This window comes from Bombina bombina, chromosome 2, assembly GCF_027579735.1.
Source record: "Bombina bombina isolate aBomBom1 chromosome 2, aBomBom1.pri, whole genome shotgun sequence".
NCBI classification, from domain to species: Eukaryota; Metazoa; Chordata; class Amphibia; order Anura; family Bombinatoridae; genus Bombina; species Bombina bombina.
This window is the reverse complement of record NC_069500.1, coordinates 1,327,697,534-1,327,717,883: the sequence shown is the minus strand read 5'-3', so window position 1 is coordinate 1,327,717,883 and position 20,350 is coordinate 1,327,697,534. Positions and strand designations below refer to the sequence as shown.

Here is a 20,350-nt window from a genome sequence, read left to right as displayed (position 1 = left end):
GTTACTCGCAGGATTTACCATAAGGTATGGCGTAAATACCTTTATTGGTGCGAATTGAAGGGTTTCTCCTGGAGTCGGTTGAGGATTCCCCACATTTTATCTTATCTTCAGAATGGACTGGAGAAAGGTTTTGTCAGTAATTACTCTGAAGGGTAAGATTTCTGCACTGTCTATTCTTTTGCACAAATGTCTGGCTGATTTGCCAGACGTTCAAGCTTTTGTTCAGGCCCTGGACAGAATCGGACCTGTGTTTAACCTGTTTCGCCTACTTGGAGCCTTAACCTCGTTCTTAAAGTTTTGTAGCAGACTCCGTTTGAGCTGATGCATATTGTTGATATAAATTGTTATCTTGAAAGGTTTTGTTTCTTATTGCTATTTCTTTCGCTCGCAGAGTTTCTGAGCTTTCGGCTCTGCAGAGTGATTACCCTTTCTTATTTTTCATTCAGATAAGACGGTCCTTCTTACTAAGTTGTATTTTCTCCCTAAGGTTGTGTCAGATCGAAACATTAATCAGGAAATTGTTGTTCCTTTTTTTTCCCTAATCCTTCCCATAAGGAACGTCTTTTGCATAACCTGGATGTTGTGCGTGCTCTAAAATTTTACCTTCAAGCAACTAAAGATTTTCGACAATCTTCTGCCCTATTCGTTGTTTTCTCTGGAAAACGTAAAGGTCAGAAGGCCACTTTTACTACCCTTTCTCTCTGGTTAAGAAGTGTTGTTCGTTTAGCTTATGAGATAGCTGGACAGCAGCCTTCTGAGCGAATTACGTCTCCACTAGGACTGTCTTCTCTTCCTGGGCTTTCAAAAATGAAGCTTCTGTGGAGCAGATTTGCAAGGCGGCAATATGGTCTACTTTGCATACTTTTTCCAAATTCTACAAATGTGATACTTTTGCCTCGGCTGAAGCCTCTTTTGGGAGGTTCTTCAAGCGGTGGTGCCTTCTGTTTAGGTCTGCCTGCCTTGTTCTACTTCCCTTTCATTATGTGTCCTCTAGCTTGGGTATTGGTTCCCACCAGTAATTGGAATGACGTTATGGAATCTCCATGCCATAGGAAAGAAAACAAAATGTATGCTTACCTGATACATTTCTTTCTTTCCAGGCATGGAGAGCCCACGACCCCGCCCTCTTCTCAATTTCAATTCTGCAGTTTTTTTGTTTTTTTTTACTAACCCTCAGACACCTCTATTCCTTTGTGTTTCTTCATTTTCCATTTTCCTTCGGCTGAATGACTGGGGATTATGGGTAAGGGAAGTTGCACTTAACAGCTTTGCTGGGGTGCTTTTTGCCTCCTGCTACTGGCCAGGAGTTGAATATCCCACTAGTAATTGGAATGAAGTCGTGAACTCTCCATGCCTGGAAAGAAAGAAAAGTATCAGGTAAGCATAAATGTATTTATTGTTTTAATATTTCCGATTATTGATTGAACAGCACTGTTTTCTGATTTGGTCAAATATTCTTAAATCAAGAAGAACACTACAGGTTTCTATTAGAAAGAAATGGCTTATCTCCTCTTCTAAAGTGGTATTTTAACAGTTCTCACACAGTAAAGCATAAAACCACTTCACCAAAATAAATAAAGGGGACCGCTCCGTTATGACCAGTCTTTTAAATAAAACTGCACCTTTGTGACTGGAATTTCAATAATGTAGCTGCAAAGACTGGAAACCATGACACAAATGTGCAATCCTGTTCGAAAGTCTGGTTATAAAGACTCTTGTACTGAATTAGAAGCAAACAATTTCAAAAAGCGATTGCTACACACAATATCTAGATGTTACTTTTCCTGAAAATTATCTGATCTGTACTTGATATCCCATAATAAATGCAAATATTCACATACCTTTTAGGTATAAATATGTAATTGTTTGTCCTACCCACTGCAGACAGACTATACAATAGCCTTTTAATAGTGCTTTAAAGAATCTAGACCATATAATGAATAGTGCTTTAATGAATCTAGACCATGTAATGAATAGTGCTTTAATGAATCTAGACCATGTAATGAATGGTGCTTTAATGAATCTAGACCATGTAATGAATGGTGCTTTAATGAATAGTGCTTTAATGAATCTAGACCATGTAATGAATAGTGCTTTAATGAATCTAGACCATGTAATGAATGGTGCTTTAATGAATCTAGACCATGTAATGAATGGTGCTTTAATGAATAGTGCTTTAATGAATCTAGACCATGTAATGAATAGTGCTTTAATGAATCTAGACCATGTAATGAATAGTGCTCTAATGAATCTAGACCATGTAATGAATAGTGCTTTAAAGAATCTAAACCATATAATGAATAGTGCTTTAATTAATCTAGACCATGTAATGAATAGTGCTTTAATTAATCTAGACCATATAATGAATAGTGCTTTAATTAATCTAGACCATATAATGAATAGTGCTTTAATTAATCTAGACCATATAATGAATAGTGCTTTAATTAATCCAGACCATATAATGAATAGTGCTTTAATTAATCTAGACCATGTAATGAATAGTGCTTTAATGAATCTAGATCATGTAATGAATAGTGCTTTAATGAATCTAGACCATGTAATGAATAGTGCTTTAATGAATCTAGACCATGTAATGAATAGTGCTTTAATGAATCTAGACCATGTAATGAATAGTGCTTTAATTCATCTAGACCATGTAATGAATAGTGCTTTAATTCATCTAGACCATATAATGAATAGTGCTTTAATTAATCTAGACCATGTAATGAATAGTGCTTTAATGAATCTAGACCATGTAATGAATAGTGCTCTAATGAATCTAGACCATGTAATGAATAGTGCTTTAAAGAATCTAAACCATATAATGAATAGTGCTTTAATTAATCTAGACCATGTAATGAATAGTGCTTTAATTAATCTAGACCATGTAATGAATAGTGCTTTAATTAATCTAGACCATATAATGAATAGTGCTTTAATTAATCTAGACCATGTAATGAATAGTGCTTTAATTAATCTAGACCATGTAATGAATAGTGCTTTAATTAATCTAGACCATGTAATGAATAGTGCTTTAATGAATCTAGACCATGTAATGAATAGTGCTTTAATGAATCTAGACCATGTAATGAATAGTGCTTTAATTCATCTAGACCATGTAATGAATAGTGCTTTAAAGAATCTAGACCATATAATGAATAGTGCATTAATGAATCTAGACCATGTAATGAAATAGTGCTTTAATGAATCTAGAACATGTAATGAATAGTGATTTAAGGAATCTAGACCATGTAATGAATAGTGATTTAAGGAATCTAGACCATGTATGCAATTACATCTTTAATATGTCATCTGTGGCCATTACATAGTGTCGCTAAGTGTAAAATGGTCTTGAGAACTTTTTGAAAAGTATTTAGAAACTGTAATGGGATCACCAATAAAAATTATTCTCTGTGCTAAAAATAGGGCCTTTTTGAGCAGAAAACACACCCTTGTCCAGTCAAAAAAAAAAGAAAAAAGCCAGAAATCTATTGGTGATTGCTGAAAAGCAAAATCTATCATTGTATTTGTATATGTGCTCACTTGAAGTTTTAATCTCTACCATATTCTTATTTGTCACTTTATTAGAACTTATGGTATAGTGGAAACGTTGCTTTTTTGTTTCGGGCGCAGAGTTATTTTTATACGGTCTTTTCATTCTCTTCTACTGCTGATTTACTTATATACTTTTTTACAGAGCATAGTTTCACAATTACCAATAGAAGAACTGGACAGAATGCAGGAGTTTTTACAGAACAGTGGATTAGCACAAAGGTAACTTTTTATTCTATATTTCTTTTGTTGCTTTAGTTTTATCATCTTTATAATCAATACATTTTAGAGAGGGGAGAAGGCCTTTCTCATGTAAAAGTTTGACCGAATTTAAAGGGACATAAAAGTCAAATTTTATATGCACATCAAGGGGTGTCACAATCCACTAGAAACATTTTTACTGGTTTTATTTTTATAGAAATGCTAATTAATTTTTAAAGTTATTTCTGCTTTTGAAATAATGTTTACCTTGCCTAGGAGCTAATGTGTACGCACATTTTTATGCAGTATTTTTATCCTGAACATTTTCCGAGTATAATTGGTGATGTAATGTGCAGTTGATCACATGCACAATAAAATATATTTAAAACCTCCCCGTAATGACCTTTAAAAGATTTGCTTGAGGCCACTTATTCATGTGGCTACTCCTTGGAGTCTAATCTTGATGCTGAGGGTTTTTAAAAACCTTCCTATTGACCTTCAGCTGCTCTCTTTAAAGGTTTAGTTTCTTTAAGTCATTTCCTCTGTAGATACTAAGATTTCAGCTCTTTTCAGCTCTTTTAGGGCTTTATTAAGAAAGACAGATCTTGTGGTGCAGAGGATTATTGCTCATTCTACCAAATAAGTGGCCACTTCTTTGGGTTTTTCATAATGATGTTTCTCTTGAACAGATTTGCAAGGTAGCTATTTAGTTTTCCTTGCATACATTTGCTAAATTCTATCACTTTAATGTGTTTACCTCGACTGAGCAGCTTTTGGCAGCAAATTACTGTATTGGTACTTGTGGTGCGGTAGGAGCTAAAAACTCTAGAGTGTGAGGTTGGTTTGTCGCCTCCTGGTGGCCAGAGAATGAATAACCCACATTTTGTGGACTTTCCATCATCCTGAAGAAAATGTATTTATATGGTAAGTACATATATTTTTTTTTTTATTGAGAGCACCGCTTAGCAAGATAAAATTTGCGTTTCTAAAATTGTGTGAAGGACCATGTAGTACTGACAAGACTTCTTAGATAATCTCACCAGAACAGAGAGCTTTAGAGAATCGGGACCTTGGAGAAAGAGAACTGCCTTTTGGGTTTTTAAAGATGGATGTGATTCTTCTCTGGGCATTTGATCAATGTTTTGCAGCTGTGGAGTTTGTTGTTTATTACAGTCACCAATTACAATTCAAAGTCAATACTTGCAAAGACTGACCCTTCCTGCTTTGGTCCTGGTATTTCTGACCTGTCTCTCAATTTCCTCTTAAAGGGACATAAAACACACAATTTGTTTCCCCATAAAGGGCCAGATTACATTTTTTGTAAAAATGTATAGTTTTGCTTATTTTTTAATAACATTGTGCTGATTATCAGACTCTTAACCAAGCCCCAAAGTTTTAGATGTATACTGATGTCTACAGACTCCTCCTCTTGTTTGTAAAATCTGTCTTCATATTCAGGGGTGCCCCAGCCTTACCCCATAAACAGTGCTAAACTGGGAGCTTCTAAGTAAGGGTTTTACTGAAGAATGGCAGAGAAGTGCTGAAGATTCGGAGTAGTCTCTTATGGAGGGTAGTACTCTTCTGTATGGGACTGGAGTTTTCAGTAACCCTGTCAGCCTCTCAGTGAGAGCCTGGGTGAAAGTTAGAGTCAGGAGATGCAGGGAGAGTCTTTCTGCGAAACCATCCCGACTCATATTAACAGTTTCACAAGCAATCAGCATTGACGAGTTTCCCTGCCTGCTTCAGCACACGGGGTTTGTTTTTCAACCGGCAGCGGCTGTAGCCGCGGTTGCCAGGGAGACTCCAATCGATGAGATACAGGATAAGATTAAGGCCTTAAGGGTCGCCAATTCTTTAATTTGTGACGCCAATATGAAAATCATTCGCCTGAACGTAAAGGTTTCCGGATTTTCCGTTTTAGCACGCAGGGCTCTGTGGCTAAAGTCTTGGTCTGTGGACATGACCTCGAAGTCGAGGCTATTGTTCCTACCCTTTCAAGGAAAGATTCTGTTCGTTCCAGGTTTGGATTCGATCATATCCACGGTTACGGGAGGCAAGGGAGCTTTCCTACTGCAGGATAAGCCTAAAGGATCTACTTTTCGTCCCTTCCATGCGGACAAGGCCCAGCGCCAGCAGCCTGCCGCGAAAACGGATCAGTCCAAGGGAACTTGGAAGCCTGCTCAGTCTTGGAACAAGTCCAAGCAGAACAAGAAGCCCTCAGAGACAAAATCGTCATGAAGGGGCGGCCCCCGACAGGTCTCCGGACCAAGTAGGGGGCAGATTGTCTCTCTACTCCGAAGTCGTTTAGGACCCTTAGTTCTGGAGGTTGTCGCTGTCAGGGTACCTGTGAAATAACATTGAATAAACTACAAATGTATCACAGAATCTAATATTTCATTTTGGCTAATATCTAACTGATATAAATTTAAATGGTCTTACTACAACCCCAGCCCCCCTTTTTCCTGATTACAGAACAAAGGGACTCACATCTGTAAAATCTCAGGATGACACAGACCCGCCTTGCTGTGACTGGGTATACATTACAGGCCAGGATATCTCAAATTATCCATTTCAAAGGAAACTTGTATACAGAGTTTTTCCCTATCTGAAAAAGCAGTCGCTTAGTCTGAACTGATATCTGAATATACAAACATACTCAGGGGATATAGCTGCTCTCATCTAGGTGTTGTGTCCCCTACTAAGTTTCAAATACACGAAGCTCAGACGTACGTCTCAAATGGAAAATAGCAGGAGAAAACAGAGAGACTACTTTCGCTGAAAGCATATAAGAAATTAAATCTTGATTTTAAAAAGAAAAGTTAGAAATTCATCTTTATGAACTGTATAATTCTCTAAATATTTATTTGACACTCAGACTGTATAAATATCTATATATGGATCTGAGAAATGCATTAAATGAACAACTATATAACCTTTTTTTAAAGATGTATCAAACAAATAACATCATCTTGATTTTTTCCAGGAGTATAGTGGTACACTCATCAAAAGATATACAGATATGCAATATTTATATTAATATGGGAAGTTGAAAGCCTGAGAGTTAAGATTTTAACATGTCTTAAAGTGAATGTAAATTTTGATGCTAAAGTGCCCGGTTTTTAAAACTTTGATTAAAAACAGGGGCACTTTAATTCATAAAAATTTACATTTCACTCCTGTTGTGACAAAAAACTTACCTTTTAAACTTCACAGCAGCTCCAGCTTTCTCCGGTCTCACAAGCCATTTCTGATGTCAGAAATGATTGATAGGTCATTCTCCAATCACAGCTTCCCCCCCGGGGGATTCAGTGTCTGATTCACTGCTGTGATTGGAGGAAGCCGATGCCTCATTTTAGACCCAGGAAGAGGCTTTGAAACAGGTGGAGGAAGCTGGAGCTGCTGTGAAGATTAAAAGGTAAGTTTTTTTTCACAACAGGAGTGAAATGAAAATTTTTATGAATTAAAGTGCCCCTGTTTTTAATCGAAGTTTTAAAAACCGGGCACTTTAGCATCAAAATTTACATTCACTTTAACCTATGTATTGTTGAAAGCATCGAAATCTTAAGGATTTGAAATGTCTACTCATTTCAAAATGAATAACAACATTGTTTCTTTCATTTCAGACTGAGGAGAAAATAGTAAATTGTCCCATAAATTATATATAAATTGTGTTTTTCATGCACTCAAAATAACACTATCAAGAGATATACAAAGATGTGGGCTATATTTATATTGAAAAGGAATGAGACTCCAATAAGCATATTTTAACATAGAATTAATAATATACTTGTGTTTGATCTCAAATTGTACATTTTCGAATATATTAACCCCTTAATGACAACTGACATGCAAAAACGAACTGTTAATGACAGTAGACGTACCTGGTACTTCAGTTGTCTAACAGAGTGCTGGAAGCGATCGCAATCGCTTCCAGCAGCTCTCAGGGTATTGCAGTGATGGCTAGATATGGAGGCATCCTGCAATACCTTTTTGCAAGCCTCCGATGCAGAGAGAGCCACTCTGTGGTCCTCTCTGCACCGGTAGTGATGGTGCCGTTTGTTACTTCGTTGGTGGGTGGGAGCGTAGCAGGGAGGCGGCCCATCGCTACCCGGCATCCGGTTCCTGTAAGTGCAATGTGCACGCCGGGAGCATGCGGGGGGCCTGCGGGGCGCGCATTAGCCACTGACACCAATGAAAAAAAGTTAAAAACATTTTTAAAAAATTAAATATAAAACGATCTGGGAGGGGGGGGGGGATGGGGGTATTGAGGGGGGGTTGCTACACTACAGAAAAGTTTGAAAATACTGTTTTTGGGGGCAGACAGCTGCCAGTACCCAAGATGGCAGCAATTAAGTAGCAGGGAGGGTTATAGAGCTGTTTGGTGGGGGATCAGAGAGGTTGGGGGCTAAGGCTTGTCTCCATCACAGCTGAATAAATATTTTTAAAAAATAAAATAAAAAAACCTCATTTAATTTAGTACTGGCAGACTTTCTGCCAGTACTTAAGATGGTGGGGGCAATTGTGGGGTCGGGGAGGGAAGAGAGCTGTTTGGGAGGGATCAGGGGGTGGGATGTGTCAGATGGGAGGCTGATCTCTACACTAAAGCTAAAATTAACCCTGTCAGCGCCCTACAAGATACCTAATAAACTCGTTCACTGCTGGCCATAATTCACGTGTGGTGCGCAGCAGCATTTAGCGGCCTTCTAATTACCAAAAAGCAACGCCAAAGCCATATATGTCTGCTATTTCTGAACAAAGGGGATCCCAGAGAAGCTTTTGCAACAATTTGTGCCATAATTGCACAAGCTGTTTGTAAATAATTTCAGTGAGAAACCTAAATTTGTGAAAAATTTAAAGTTTTTTTTTTTTATTTGCTCGCATTTGGCGGTGAAATGGTGGCATGAAATATACAAAAATGGGCCTAGATCAATACTTGGGGTTGTCTACTACACTAAAGCTAAAATTAACCCTACAAGCTCCCTACATGCTCCCTAATTAACCCCTTCACTGCTGGGCATAAAACACGTGTGGTGCGCAGCTGAATTTAGCGGACTTCTAATTACCAAAAAGCAACCCCAAAGCCATATAAGTCTACTATTTCTGAGCAAAGGGGATCCCAGAGAAGCATTTACAACCATTTGTGCCATAATTGCAGAAGCTGTTTGTAAATAATTTCAGTGGGAAACCTAAAGTTTGTGAAAAAGTGAATTATTTTTTTAAATTTGATCACATTTGGCGGTGAAATGGTGGCATGAAATATACCAAAATGGGCCTAGATCAATACTTTGGGTTTTCTTCTAAAAAAAAATATATATACATGTCGAGGGATATTCAGGTATTCCTGACAGATATCATGGTTCCAATGTAACTACCGCTAATTTTGAAAAAAAGTGGTTTGGAAATAGCAAAGTGCTACTTGTATTTATTGCACTATAACTTGCAAAAAAAGCAAAGAACATGTAAACATTGGGTATTTCTAAACTCAGGACAAAATTTAGAAACTATTTAGCATGGGTGTTTTTTGGTGGTTGTAGATGTGTAACAGATTTTGGGGGTCAAAGTTAGAAAAAGTGTGTTTTTTTCCATTTTTTCCTCATATTTTATAAAAACATTTATAGTAAATTATAAGATATGATGAAAATAATGGAATATTTAGAAAGTCCATTTAATGGCGAGAAAAACGGTATATAATATGTGTGGGTACAGTAAATGAGTAAAAGGAAAATTACAGCTAAACACAAACACTGCAGAAATGTAAAAATAGCCCTTGTCCGTAAAGGATTACTTTCTGTTATAATTTAAGCTAAACAACTAACATATTAAAGTTAATAAACATTATTTAAAACCTACTGACCTATATTTTCTCCAAAGCGAAGTTTCATAACGTTCTAAAAGTTATATCTTTTATTCGCCGATGATGTCACGTTATCCTGCCCACTATTTTCAGCACTGCATGTTCAAAATACTTAAACCAATAACTTTGTGTTTAAAGCGCCATTTTGAAACCTAGGTATTGTAAACGGATTGGTACAGAGCAAAGGATACCCACGGAGTGGGTTTGGAAAACAATTAAATTTGCAGACAAGATTTCTGATATACGGTAGAGATATGTTAATGAAATGCTATTGATAAAAAGTGTATTTGCGGTAGTTAGTAACAGGCATAGAAAATATTTACTTGAAGTGGCCCTTTAAGGGTAAGAAAATTGAAAAATGGTCTGGTCATTAAGGGGTTAAATGGGATATATATGCTGACCAAATAAGTTTATTAATACTGAAAATTAAAGTATATTTAATAAACATTTTAAAGGTTAGATATTAAGCTGTAGCAGTATTGATAGTGAGACTGCATTTCTGGTTATCTGCTGCCCCCTCGTGGATTAAAACTAGTATGACAGCCAAACGAGTTGACTGTTTAAAACATATGCCAAACCCAAATTGCCTATGGGGCCTATCTATCAAGCTCCAAATGGAGCTTGATGCCCCGTGTTTCTGGTGAGCCTGCAGGCTCGCCAGAAACAGCAGTTATGAAGCAGCAGTAACAAAGACCGCTGCTCCATAACCTGTCTGCCTGCTCTGAGCAGGCGGACAAACATCACTGCAATTCAACCCGATCGAGTACAATCGGGTTGATTGACACCCCGAGTCTGCAGGGGGCGGCGTTGCACCAGCAGCTCTTGTGAGCTGCTGGTGCAATGCTGAATACAGAGAGCGTATTGCTCTCCGTATTCAGCGAGGTCTGGCGGACCTGATCCGCACTGTCGGATCAGGTCCGCCAGACCTTGTTAAATAGAGGCCTATGAGATCTTCAGATCCCAGAGCGAATCAGAGACAAGCATCCGAGGGCCTATCAAAATCTTGTGGGAATGATTAAAGAGAAGAAGGAGGTGGTTTACCTGAAAAAGGTTGTCACACACAGTAGAAAAGGGCAGACACAGACTCAAAGAAGCATGAGTTTTGGTAAGGAAAATACACAGGCTTTGTGCCAAGTAGATTCTCTGCCATTTTGGGACACTTTCTTTAATAAAGGAAGATAACAGTTTTGAAGCCTGTACCTTTGCGATATAGTGGATAAATCCTTCTTAAAAGACCCACAAGAAATTCTGGAAACTGAATATTCATTTGGTTATGTGGTAACGTATGGCTGTGACTATAACTTAATATTTTAAAGCAATACATTCATTATTGCTACGGTTTAATTGAAGTTAATAATTTTAAAAGGGCACTTTCTATTTTATGCTTATATAGTCCTGTGTAGTCTTAGCTAGTCACATAAATTGTCTGTTTGCATTAATAATATATACAATTTCTGGTGTTTTTAATTGAAGTTATATAGAATAATTTGTGGGCTTAATAACTTAATTATACTTGTCTGAAAGTTATCTTAAATTTATTGAAATCCAGTAAGATTTTGGTGAAGTATATAAGTATTGTTTATCTAAACACTGTGAAGTTAACGGTCCATATTCTGGTATTTCATTGTGGTATTTTATTGTGATTCGTTGTGAGTAAAGGTAATTTTAAGGGCATATCTTTTATGATCTTTGTAAAGAATATTATAACAGCATAAGCGTGTATAATTTGATTCATAATCTGGTCTCTACATAAATATATTGCAATGTGTATATAAATATTAACTAATCTAAAGAATTTAGGAATAATTATTAGTTTTGATTGTTTCGTATATATATTTTAATAGGAGGTTATTTTAAAGAATAAATTAATTGTATTATAACCCTGCTATATACTGACATCGCCCAGGGTTACAGGATAGGCTTCAGGTCCCATCTGCCCAGGGGCAGATTCCTCCTTTCAAACCTGTCTTCAAGACCGGAAAAGAGAGAGGCCTTTCTAGATTGCGTGAGGGATCTCTCCTCTCTAGGTGTTATCGTACCTGTACCCCGAGCAGAAAGGGGTCTAGGGTACTATTCAAACCTTTTTGTGGTTCCAAAGAAGGAGGGCACATTCTGCCCGATTCTGGACCTAAAGTGTTTAAACAAATTTCTGGCTGTTCCATCGTTCAAAATGGAAACGATCAGATCTATTCTGCCCCTAGTTCAAGAGGGACAGTTCATGACAACAAAAAACTTGAAGGATGCCTACCTTCATGTTCCAATTCACAGTGACCATTACAAGTTCCTCAGATTTGCGTTTCTGGACCAACACTTCCAGTTTGTGGCCCTCCCTTTTGGCCTGGCGACGGCCCTGAGAGTCTTCATGAAGGTTCTGGGGGCGCTTCTTGCAGTGGCCAGATCCAGGGACATGTGGGCCCTATCTGGACGACATCCTAGTCCAGGCGCCATTGTTCAGCCTCGCCGAGGATCATTCGAGGGCTCTTCTTTTCTTGCTCCAAACTCACGGTTGGAAAATCAACTCAGGAAAGAGTTCCCTGGTTCCCAGCAACAGGGTGGAGTTTCTGGGCACGATAATAGATTCTATGTCCATGAAAATATATTTCACAGACCAACGACGCAGGAAGATTGTGTCCACCTGTCTTGCCCTTCAGTCCTTCTCGAGCCCTTCAGTGGCTCAGTGTATGGAGATGATCGGGCTCATGGTCTCCAGCATAGACATCATCCCTTTCGCCAGGTTCCATCTCAGACCTCTTCAATTGTGCATGTTGAGACAGTGGAATGGCGATCATTCAGATCTATCACAGCGGATATCCATGGATGCTCACACCAGGAACTCCCTCTCTTGGTGGCTACATCCGGAGCATCTGTCCATGGGGACATCCTTCTTGAGACCGTCCTGGGAGATAGTGACCACGGACGCGAGTCTTACAGGATGGGGAGCTGTTTGGGGTGCCAGGATGGCACAAGGAAAATGGACCCAGGAGGAGTCTCTCCTTCCGATAAATATTCTGGAACTTCAAGCAATCTACAATGCTCTGAGAGTGTTGCCTCCTCTGGGGTCGTTCAGCTTAATCAGATTCCAGACCGACAACATTACCTCGGTGGCTTACATGAACCATCAGGGGGGTACGAGGAGCTCCCTAGCAATGAGAGAGATGTCTCGGATTTTGGAGTGGGCGGAGTCCCACAGCTGCTCGCTTTCAGCGATCCACATCCTAGGTGTGGACAACTGGGAAGCGGACTTTCTCATCAGGCAATCCTTCCATCCGGGGGAATGGTCTCTTCACCCCGAAGTGTTTGTGGAGAGTTGTCTCACATGGGATACGAGGTTGAGGGATCCCCAGGCAGAGCTTATAGATGCCTTAGCGGTGCATTGGGGATTCAGCTGAGCCTACATTTTTTCGCCGTTACCACTTCTACCTCGTGTAGTGGCACTCATCAAACAGGAGCGAGCCCCGGCCATCCTGATTGCTCTATCGAGGACGCAGTTTGTGGACCTGGTGGGGATGTCATCCTCTCCGTCGTGGAGGTTACCCTGTCACAGGGATCTGCTGGAACAGGGTCCCTTTCAACATCAAAATCTTGTTTCTCTGAAGCTGACTGCGTGGAGATTGAACGCTTAGTCTTAGCCAAGAGAGTTTTTTCTGAAAATGTGATTGACACTCTAGTTCAGGCAAGGAAGCCAGTCACTCGTCACATCTACCATAAGGTGTGGATGACTTACTTGTCCTGCTGTGAGAAGCATGGATGTCCTTGGCACAAGATGAAGGTATCCAGGATGTTGTCCTTTCTCCAGGAGGGTTTGGAGAAGGGTCTTGCCGCTAGTTCCTTAAAGGGACAGATTTCAGCATTATCAGTCTTGTTACACAGGAGAGTCGCTGAGCTTCCTGACATTCAACCTTTTGTTCAGGCTCAGGCCTGTATTTAGGCAGTCTGCTCCCCCATGGAGCTTAAACTTGGTCCTTAAGGTATTGCAGAGGGTTCCTTTTGAGCCTATGCATTCCATTGACATTAAGATTTTGTCCAGGAAGGTTCTCTTCCTGTTGGCTATTGCATCGGCATGTATCTGAGCTAGCTGCCTTGCAATTCGAGCCTCCTTATCTGGTTTTTCATGCGGATAAGGCTGTTCTTCCCAAGGTGGTGTCTGACTGTAACATCAATCAGGAAATAATTTTTCCTTCTCTGTGTCCTAACCCTTCTTCTTCTAAGAAGAGGTTACTTCATAATCTGGATGTTGTTCGGGCCTTGAAGTTCTATCTTCAGGCTAAAAAGAATTTTAGACAGTCTACATCTCTTTTTGTGGTGTATTCCGGGAAGCGTAAGGGGCAGAGGGCCTCTTCTACTTCTTTGTCTTTTTGGTTGAGGAGCTTGATTCGCTTGGCCTATGAGACAGCGGGACATAAGCCTCCTCAGAGGATCACGGCTCATTCAACCAGAGCTGTGGCTTCGTCTTGGGCCTTCAAGAATGAGGCCTCTATGGAGCAGATTTGTAAGGCGGCTACCTGGTCCTCTTTACACACTTTTACAAGGTTTTACAAATTTTACGTTTTTGCTTCTGCGGAAGCTGTTTTTGGGAGAAAGGTTCTACAGGCTGTGGTGCCCTCAGATTAGGGTCCGCCTTTTTACCCTCCCGGTTTCATTCAGTGTCCTCTAAGCTTGGGTATATGTTTCCCAAAAGTAATGAATGAAGCCGTGGACTCTCCTCCCCTTTAGATGGAAAACATAAATTATGCTTACCTGATAATTGTATTTCCATCGTGGGGAGGAGAGTCCACGGCTCCCGCCCGTAACTCCGGCGGACCTAAATTTAATTTATCTTTTGGCACCTTTTATACTCTGATATTTCTCTTACTGTTCCTTGTCCCCTCAGCAGAATGACTGGGGGATGAGGGGAGTGGGGGAGGTATTTAAGCCTTTGGCTGGGGTGTCTTTGGCCAGGTTCTTAATTCCCAAAAGTAATGAATGAAGCCGTGGACTCTCCTCGCCACGATGGAAATAAAATTATCAGGTAAGCATAATTTATGGTTTTTTAATATTTGCTGTGCAGTATGTACACAATTAGTTTTATGTCCCTTACTACATAAGCATTCCCTCTTCATCTGGCTAAACAGTAAAGCTGTTAGCTAGAGAGGGAAGGAATGCTAGAGAGTGGGGGAATGCTAGAGAGTGGGGGAATGCTAGAGAGTGGGGGAATGCTAGAGAGTGGGGGAATGCTAGAGAGTGGGGGAATGCTAGAGAGTGGGGGAATGCTAGAGAGAGGGGGAATGCTAGAGTGTCTCAAAAGTAGTTTAGAAGACAGCACCTCAGTGTTTGTGGCTTGTGGGGCACGGAACCCAGGGTCTGCCTTGTCCTGCAGGTACTCCAAACAAACAAAAGATTGTTCCAGCCACCAACAATTTTAAAAGAACTTATATTTTCTCATATCTTGGGTCTAAGCAAAAAAGTACAATGTTTCAGGCCTGCTATAGGCCCTTAGTCATGTATACCTTAAAACACACTGGTTCATCATTTATATACCCTACACCTGTTCACCTGTTCTCATGTGATATTTCATTTTGCAACAATGCGATCTTGAGGACAGCCAATACAAGATAAATAAATATTTAACTTGCAGGTAATGTTACTGTATTTATCTTATTAAATGTCCATGTGGACTAATTTACTTGGGTGAGACCCATAGAGAGGAAGTGAGAGGAAACAGGAGCCTCTTTATTTTTTCGTCTGATGTTAGACTTATGCTCTGTTATCCTCTCCCTTACCTCTCTACAGGTCTCACCCAAGTAAATTAGTCCACATGGACATTTAATAAGATAAATACAGTAACATTACCTGCAAGTTAAATATTTATTTATCTTGTATTTCTTACCATTTATGGGGTGATAAAAATATTCACCTTTAATCATTGAGCTGCAATTGCTGCAGTTTAAACAAGGGTAACACCCATCCTTTTTTGGGCCTATAGTTCTCTGTAAACTTAATTTATTGCTTCCTATATCTGAATGTACAAGAGAGTCTTTGATGTTCCTATTCCTTCTGTATGCTGTCATTGGGCTTTCTCTAAATTCATTTACTTGGGGATTACAATCTCTTAGGATGTGCCAGTGTTTTTTTAGTATATTATTGATTTTCTGACTAAATTCATTAAACTGAGTTACAAAAACTAAACGATTCACCTCTCTGTTTTTATTTTTCTTTTGTAATTTCTCATTATTGACTATGTTTAACTGTTCTACAATTAATGGTATGGGGTAGCCTCTATTAATAAATTTATTAGCCATCTATTCTAGTCTGTGTTTACACTTATTATCATCAGACACTATGCGTTTGACTCTAGAGAATTGGCTTTTTGGGATAGCTTTAAATATACTGTCTGGATGGTAACTTCCATATTTTAATAAATTATTTTTGTCTGTACTCTTAGTATAAAGATCTGTTTTTTTTAAAAAAAAACATTTTTAAAGTATACATAGGTATCCAAAAATTCAATCCCAATTTCGCTTATATTCAATGTGAATTTTAATCCATTCACAGAGTCATTGAGATCTTCAACAAATGACTTATTTGCAGATCGTAAGGAGTACACAGATACATTTGAAAGCATACTAAATAAGTGCTCTTTTGATCTAATAACATGGACAGTAGAATTTGCCCAATAAGAAATCAATAAATACAAAGAAAGAATTGGCATACAGAAAGAAGAAATGGTGAAAAAAATACCTTTAGATGAATATAAAAAGCTGGTGATGGAAGTTGAAAAATCTGTCAGCGAGTACAAAAAACAGCTGGAGAGTCGGAAGCGCTTGAAATTCATCAGGGATGAACAAGACTATTGCCATGGAACGGTCTATAGGTGGCGACAAAACACAGGCTCAGGTAGGGACTTCAACCATGGTACACGGGAGCCAAGACGCCAAAACACACAGAAATCCACACAAGAAGAGGGTCATAGCGGTTCTGAGTCCTCGGTAAGTTTTTTAACAGAGGACTCAGACATCAACACCACCGGGCCGGTAGGAAACATAAGAGAAGGTCTACCGGGACAGCCGATGACGTCAGAGCGACCACGACGGGCGCGTGGGAATCAGCGAGGTCACTACCGCTACTAGCTCCAGAGACGATACACAATGTGGGGAGACAGCCGGGAGAAACTGTACGTTATGAGCATATCTCACTCACGGACGGTACAATGAAATCTGAGGTAAGAGTGGCTCAAACACATTATAAAAAAGTGAATACAGTTTGCTCTGATGACAGAATGGCTGATACCCATCGACTGAATTACTATGGCAGGAAAAGTGACCATGAAGAAAAGATATGTGACGACTTTTTAATGACCCGTGGACTATGTAATACCGTAGTAAATTCTTGTTACCAACTAGACCATAATCCTGTTACAGAATCTGTAAATATATGTACGGATGATATAAGGGAATTGTCTTATGTTGCTTTAAAGGAGATTGCTGTAATACAAGATTTACCCCTTGACGTTAAGAATGAGCAAAAGGATTGCACAGAACTTTTATGTGTGAATGTAGATTGTGGTGTTAATGATATAACTGCACATAATGATTCACAAATTTCATGTAAATGTTTAAGTACCGCACAGCAAGTTGATTTGATTAATTACAAAGAGCATGATATGCACTATATGACACAGAACACTGAAGAAAATTTAGTATATAATTTATCTAATTTTGAGCTAACTAAAGATCAAGAGGTGGCTCTAAATAAGGGATTGTCCTACTGCCTGGAGAATTATTGTGATGAGTTTGTGGTACAACAGGACCTGCAGAGGTTCTTTAGGAAATTGAAACTGAAAATGTATTTCTCCATGCAGAGGGACAATATCAACACTCAAAACACTGACACAGCTGATAAAATAAAATTTAATAATATTAAACACTTTGGTATATCTAAGAAGAGCACTTTCACACCAACGACCACACATAGTGCAGCTACATATATCAGTTTGGTGCAGAGGGAAGTTAACAACTTACTCAAGAGGGAGAAAAAAAGAAAACTTGTACAAAAAAACAAAACAAAAAAGATAAGTTAGCAATTTTGTCTTTAAAAGAAAACAAAGATATTATCATAAAGGAGGCCGATAAAGGCGGGGCCATTGTAATATTTAACAGGTCTGACTATATAGATGAGATCAATAGACAATTGGCGGATACACAGGTCTATCAAGAATTAATTACAGATCCGACTATTCAAATTAACAAAGAGATAGAAAATATTTTGACTTTGGCCACACAAAGAGGTATTATAGCAGATAATTTCAAAGAAGCCCTATACATAACCAACCCAATAAGATCGGTAATATATGTGTTACCAAAAATACATAAAGCCCAAAAAATCCTCCTGGGTGCCCCATTGTGGCAGGAATGGGTTCAGTATTTTCTAACATTTCCACCTTTTTAGATAGGGTGCTACAGCCTCTTGTAAAAAACACCACATCATACATTAGGGATACTAATGCTTTTTTAGTTAAGCTAAGAGATTTGGGCCATGTAGGAGAAAAATGTATTCTGTTTTCATTAGATGTCTCAAGTCTTTAAACATCAATCAAGCATACCACTGGGATCTCAGCAGTGGAACATACACTTAGAACTGAAAATAATTACACTGAAGGAGAGATTTGGTTCTTGACAGAACTGTTATCTATTATACTATATCAAAATTATTTCTTATTTATGGATACATACTATCTACAAAAGCAGGGTACTGCAATGGGCTCCAACATCGCCCCCACATACGCCAACATTTTCATGAATAGCTTTGAGGAACACTTTGTGTATCCTCATACCTTGTTCCAGCTCTATGGTGCGTCCTGGTGGAGATACATTGACGACGTGTTTGGCGTGTGGGGGGGTGACGTTGGTAGCCTATTGTCCTTTGTTGAAGATCTCAATGACTCTGTGAATGGATTAAAATTCACATTGAATATGAGCGAAATTGGGATTGAATTTTTGGATACCTATGTATACTTTAAAGATGGTTTTTTAAAAACAGATCTTTATACTAAGAGTACAGACAAAAATAATTTTTAAAATATGGAAGTTACCATCCAGACAGTATATTTAAAGCTATCCCAAAAAGCCAATTCTCTAGAGTCAAACGCATAGTGTCTGATGATAATAAGTGTAAACACAGACTAGAACAGATGGCTAATAAATTTATTAATAGAGGCTACCCCATACCATTAATTGTAGAACAGTTAAACATAGTCAATAATGAGAAATTACAAAAGAAAAATAAAAACAGAGAGGTGAATCGTTTAGTTTTTGTAACTCAGTTTAATGAATTTAGTCAGAAAATCAATAATATACTAAAAAAACACTGGCACATCCTAAGAGATTGTAATCCCCAAGTAAATGAATTTAGAGAAAGCCCAATGACAGCATACAGAAGGAATAGGAACATCAAAGACTCTCTTGTACATTCAGATATAGGAAGCAATAAATTAAGTTTACAGAGAACTATAGGCCCAAAAAGGATGGGTGTTACCCTTGTTTAAACTGCAGCAATTGCAGCTCAATGATTAAAGGTGAATATTTTTATCACCCCATAAATGGTAAGAAATACAAGATTAATAAATATTTAACTTGCAGGTCATGTTACTGTATTTATCTTATTAAATGTCCATGTGGACTAATTTACTTGGGTGAGACCTGTAGAGAGGTAAGGGAGAGGATAACAGAGCATAAGTCTAACATCAGACGAAAAAATAAAGAGGCTCCTGTTTCCTCTCACTTCCTCTCTATTGGTCATAATATCAGTCAACTTAGATTTCAAATAATAGAGCAAATTGATAGACCAAGGAGGGGAGGTAATAGGGAACATATACTGAAAACAAGAGAAATGTTCTGGATACATAAATTGGAAAGCCTTATACCTAAAGGTATGAACAAAGACTTTGATTGGAGTCTATTCCTTTAAATATCTCCCTAAATATATCTTTAAAAGGTTATATGTATACAAAAAAACCTTTTTAATGGGCTGAGTAGTGAGATATTGTCTCATATTGTATTATATTATACCTTTTCCCTTTGAATATCTTTTGAATGTATCTATATATAAGAAATTACCCTTTCTAATGGGCTGAGTAGTAAGATACAGATTCCTATATCATGGCAAATGTCTTGTATTATATTAAATTAAATGAAAATGTATTTTTCCAATGAAGAAAGAGATCTTTAAAAAGAATTGGCTTACATAACTATTATCTATGAAATATTTTTTTGATCTGCTAACTATGTGCAATATCTCTTCTATTTTAATTTTATACATATGGTTTTATCTTTAAATTTTATTGTAACTTTGAAATTTTTCTCATGTGATTAGTCAGGATATTTAGCACAACTAAGAAGAAACATATATCTTGGCTGTCCTCAAGATCGCATTGTTGCAAAATGAAAAATCACATGAGAACAGGTGAACAGGTGTATGGTATATAAATGATGAACCAGTGTGTTTTAAGGTATACATGACTAAGGGCCTATAGCAAGCCTGAAACGTTGTACTTTTTTGCTTAGACCCAAGATATGAGAAAATAAAGGTCTTTTAAAATTGTTGGTGGCTGGAACAATCTTTTGTTTGTTTGGAATGCTAGAGTGGGAAGGAATGCTAGTTAGTAAAGGAATGCCAGTGAGTGAGGGAATGACAGAGAAGCCAGAGAGGGATTTGAAATAAAGAAGTGTTTCTGGATTTTAGATATAACGTACCTGCTTGAGTTCAGTA

The 20,350-nt window shown here is 38.3% G+C and overlaps 1 protein-coding gene across 1 annotated transcript in view; it reads left to right on the top strand.

Moving 5' to 3' along the window:
• Positions 1-20,350, top strand: part of HTT (huntingtin) — a gene marked incomplete in the record, with an annotated part of 1,068,170 nt that overhangs the window by 718,791 nt on the left and 329,029 nt on the right. The window contains 1 exon segment of the mRNA XM_053704193.1: positions 3,698-3,774. Within this exon segment, the coding sequence (XP_053560168.1) occupies positions 3,698-3,774 (77 nt within the window).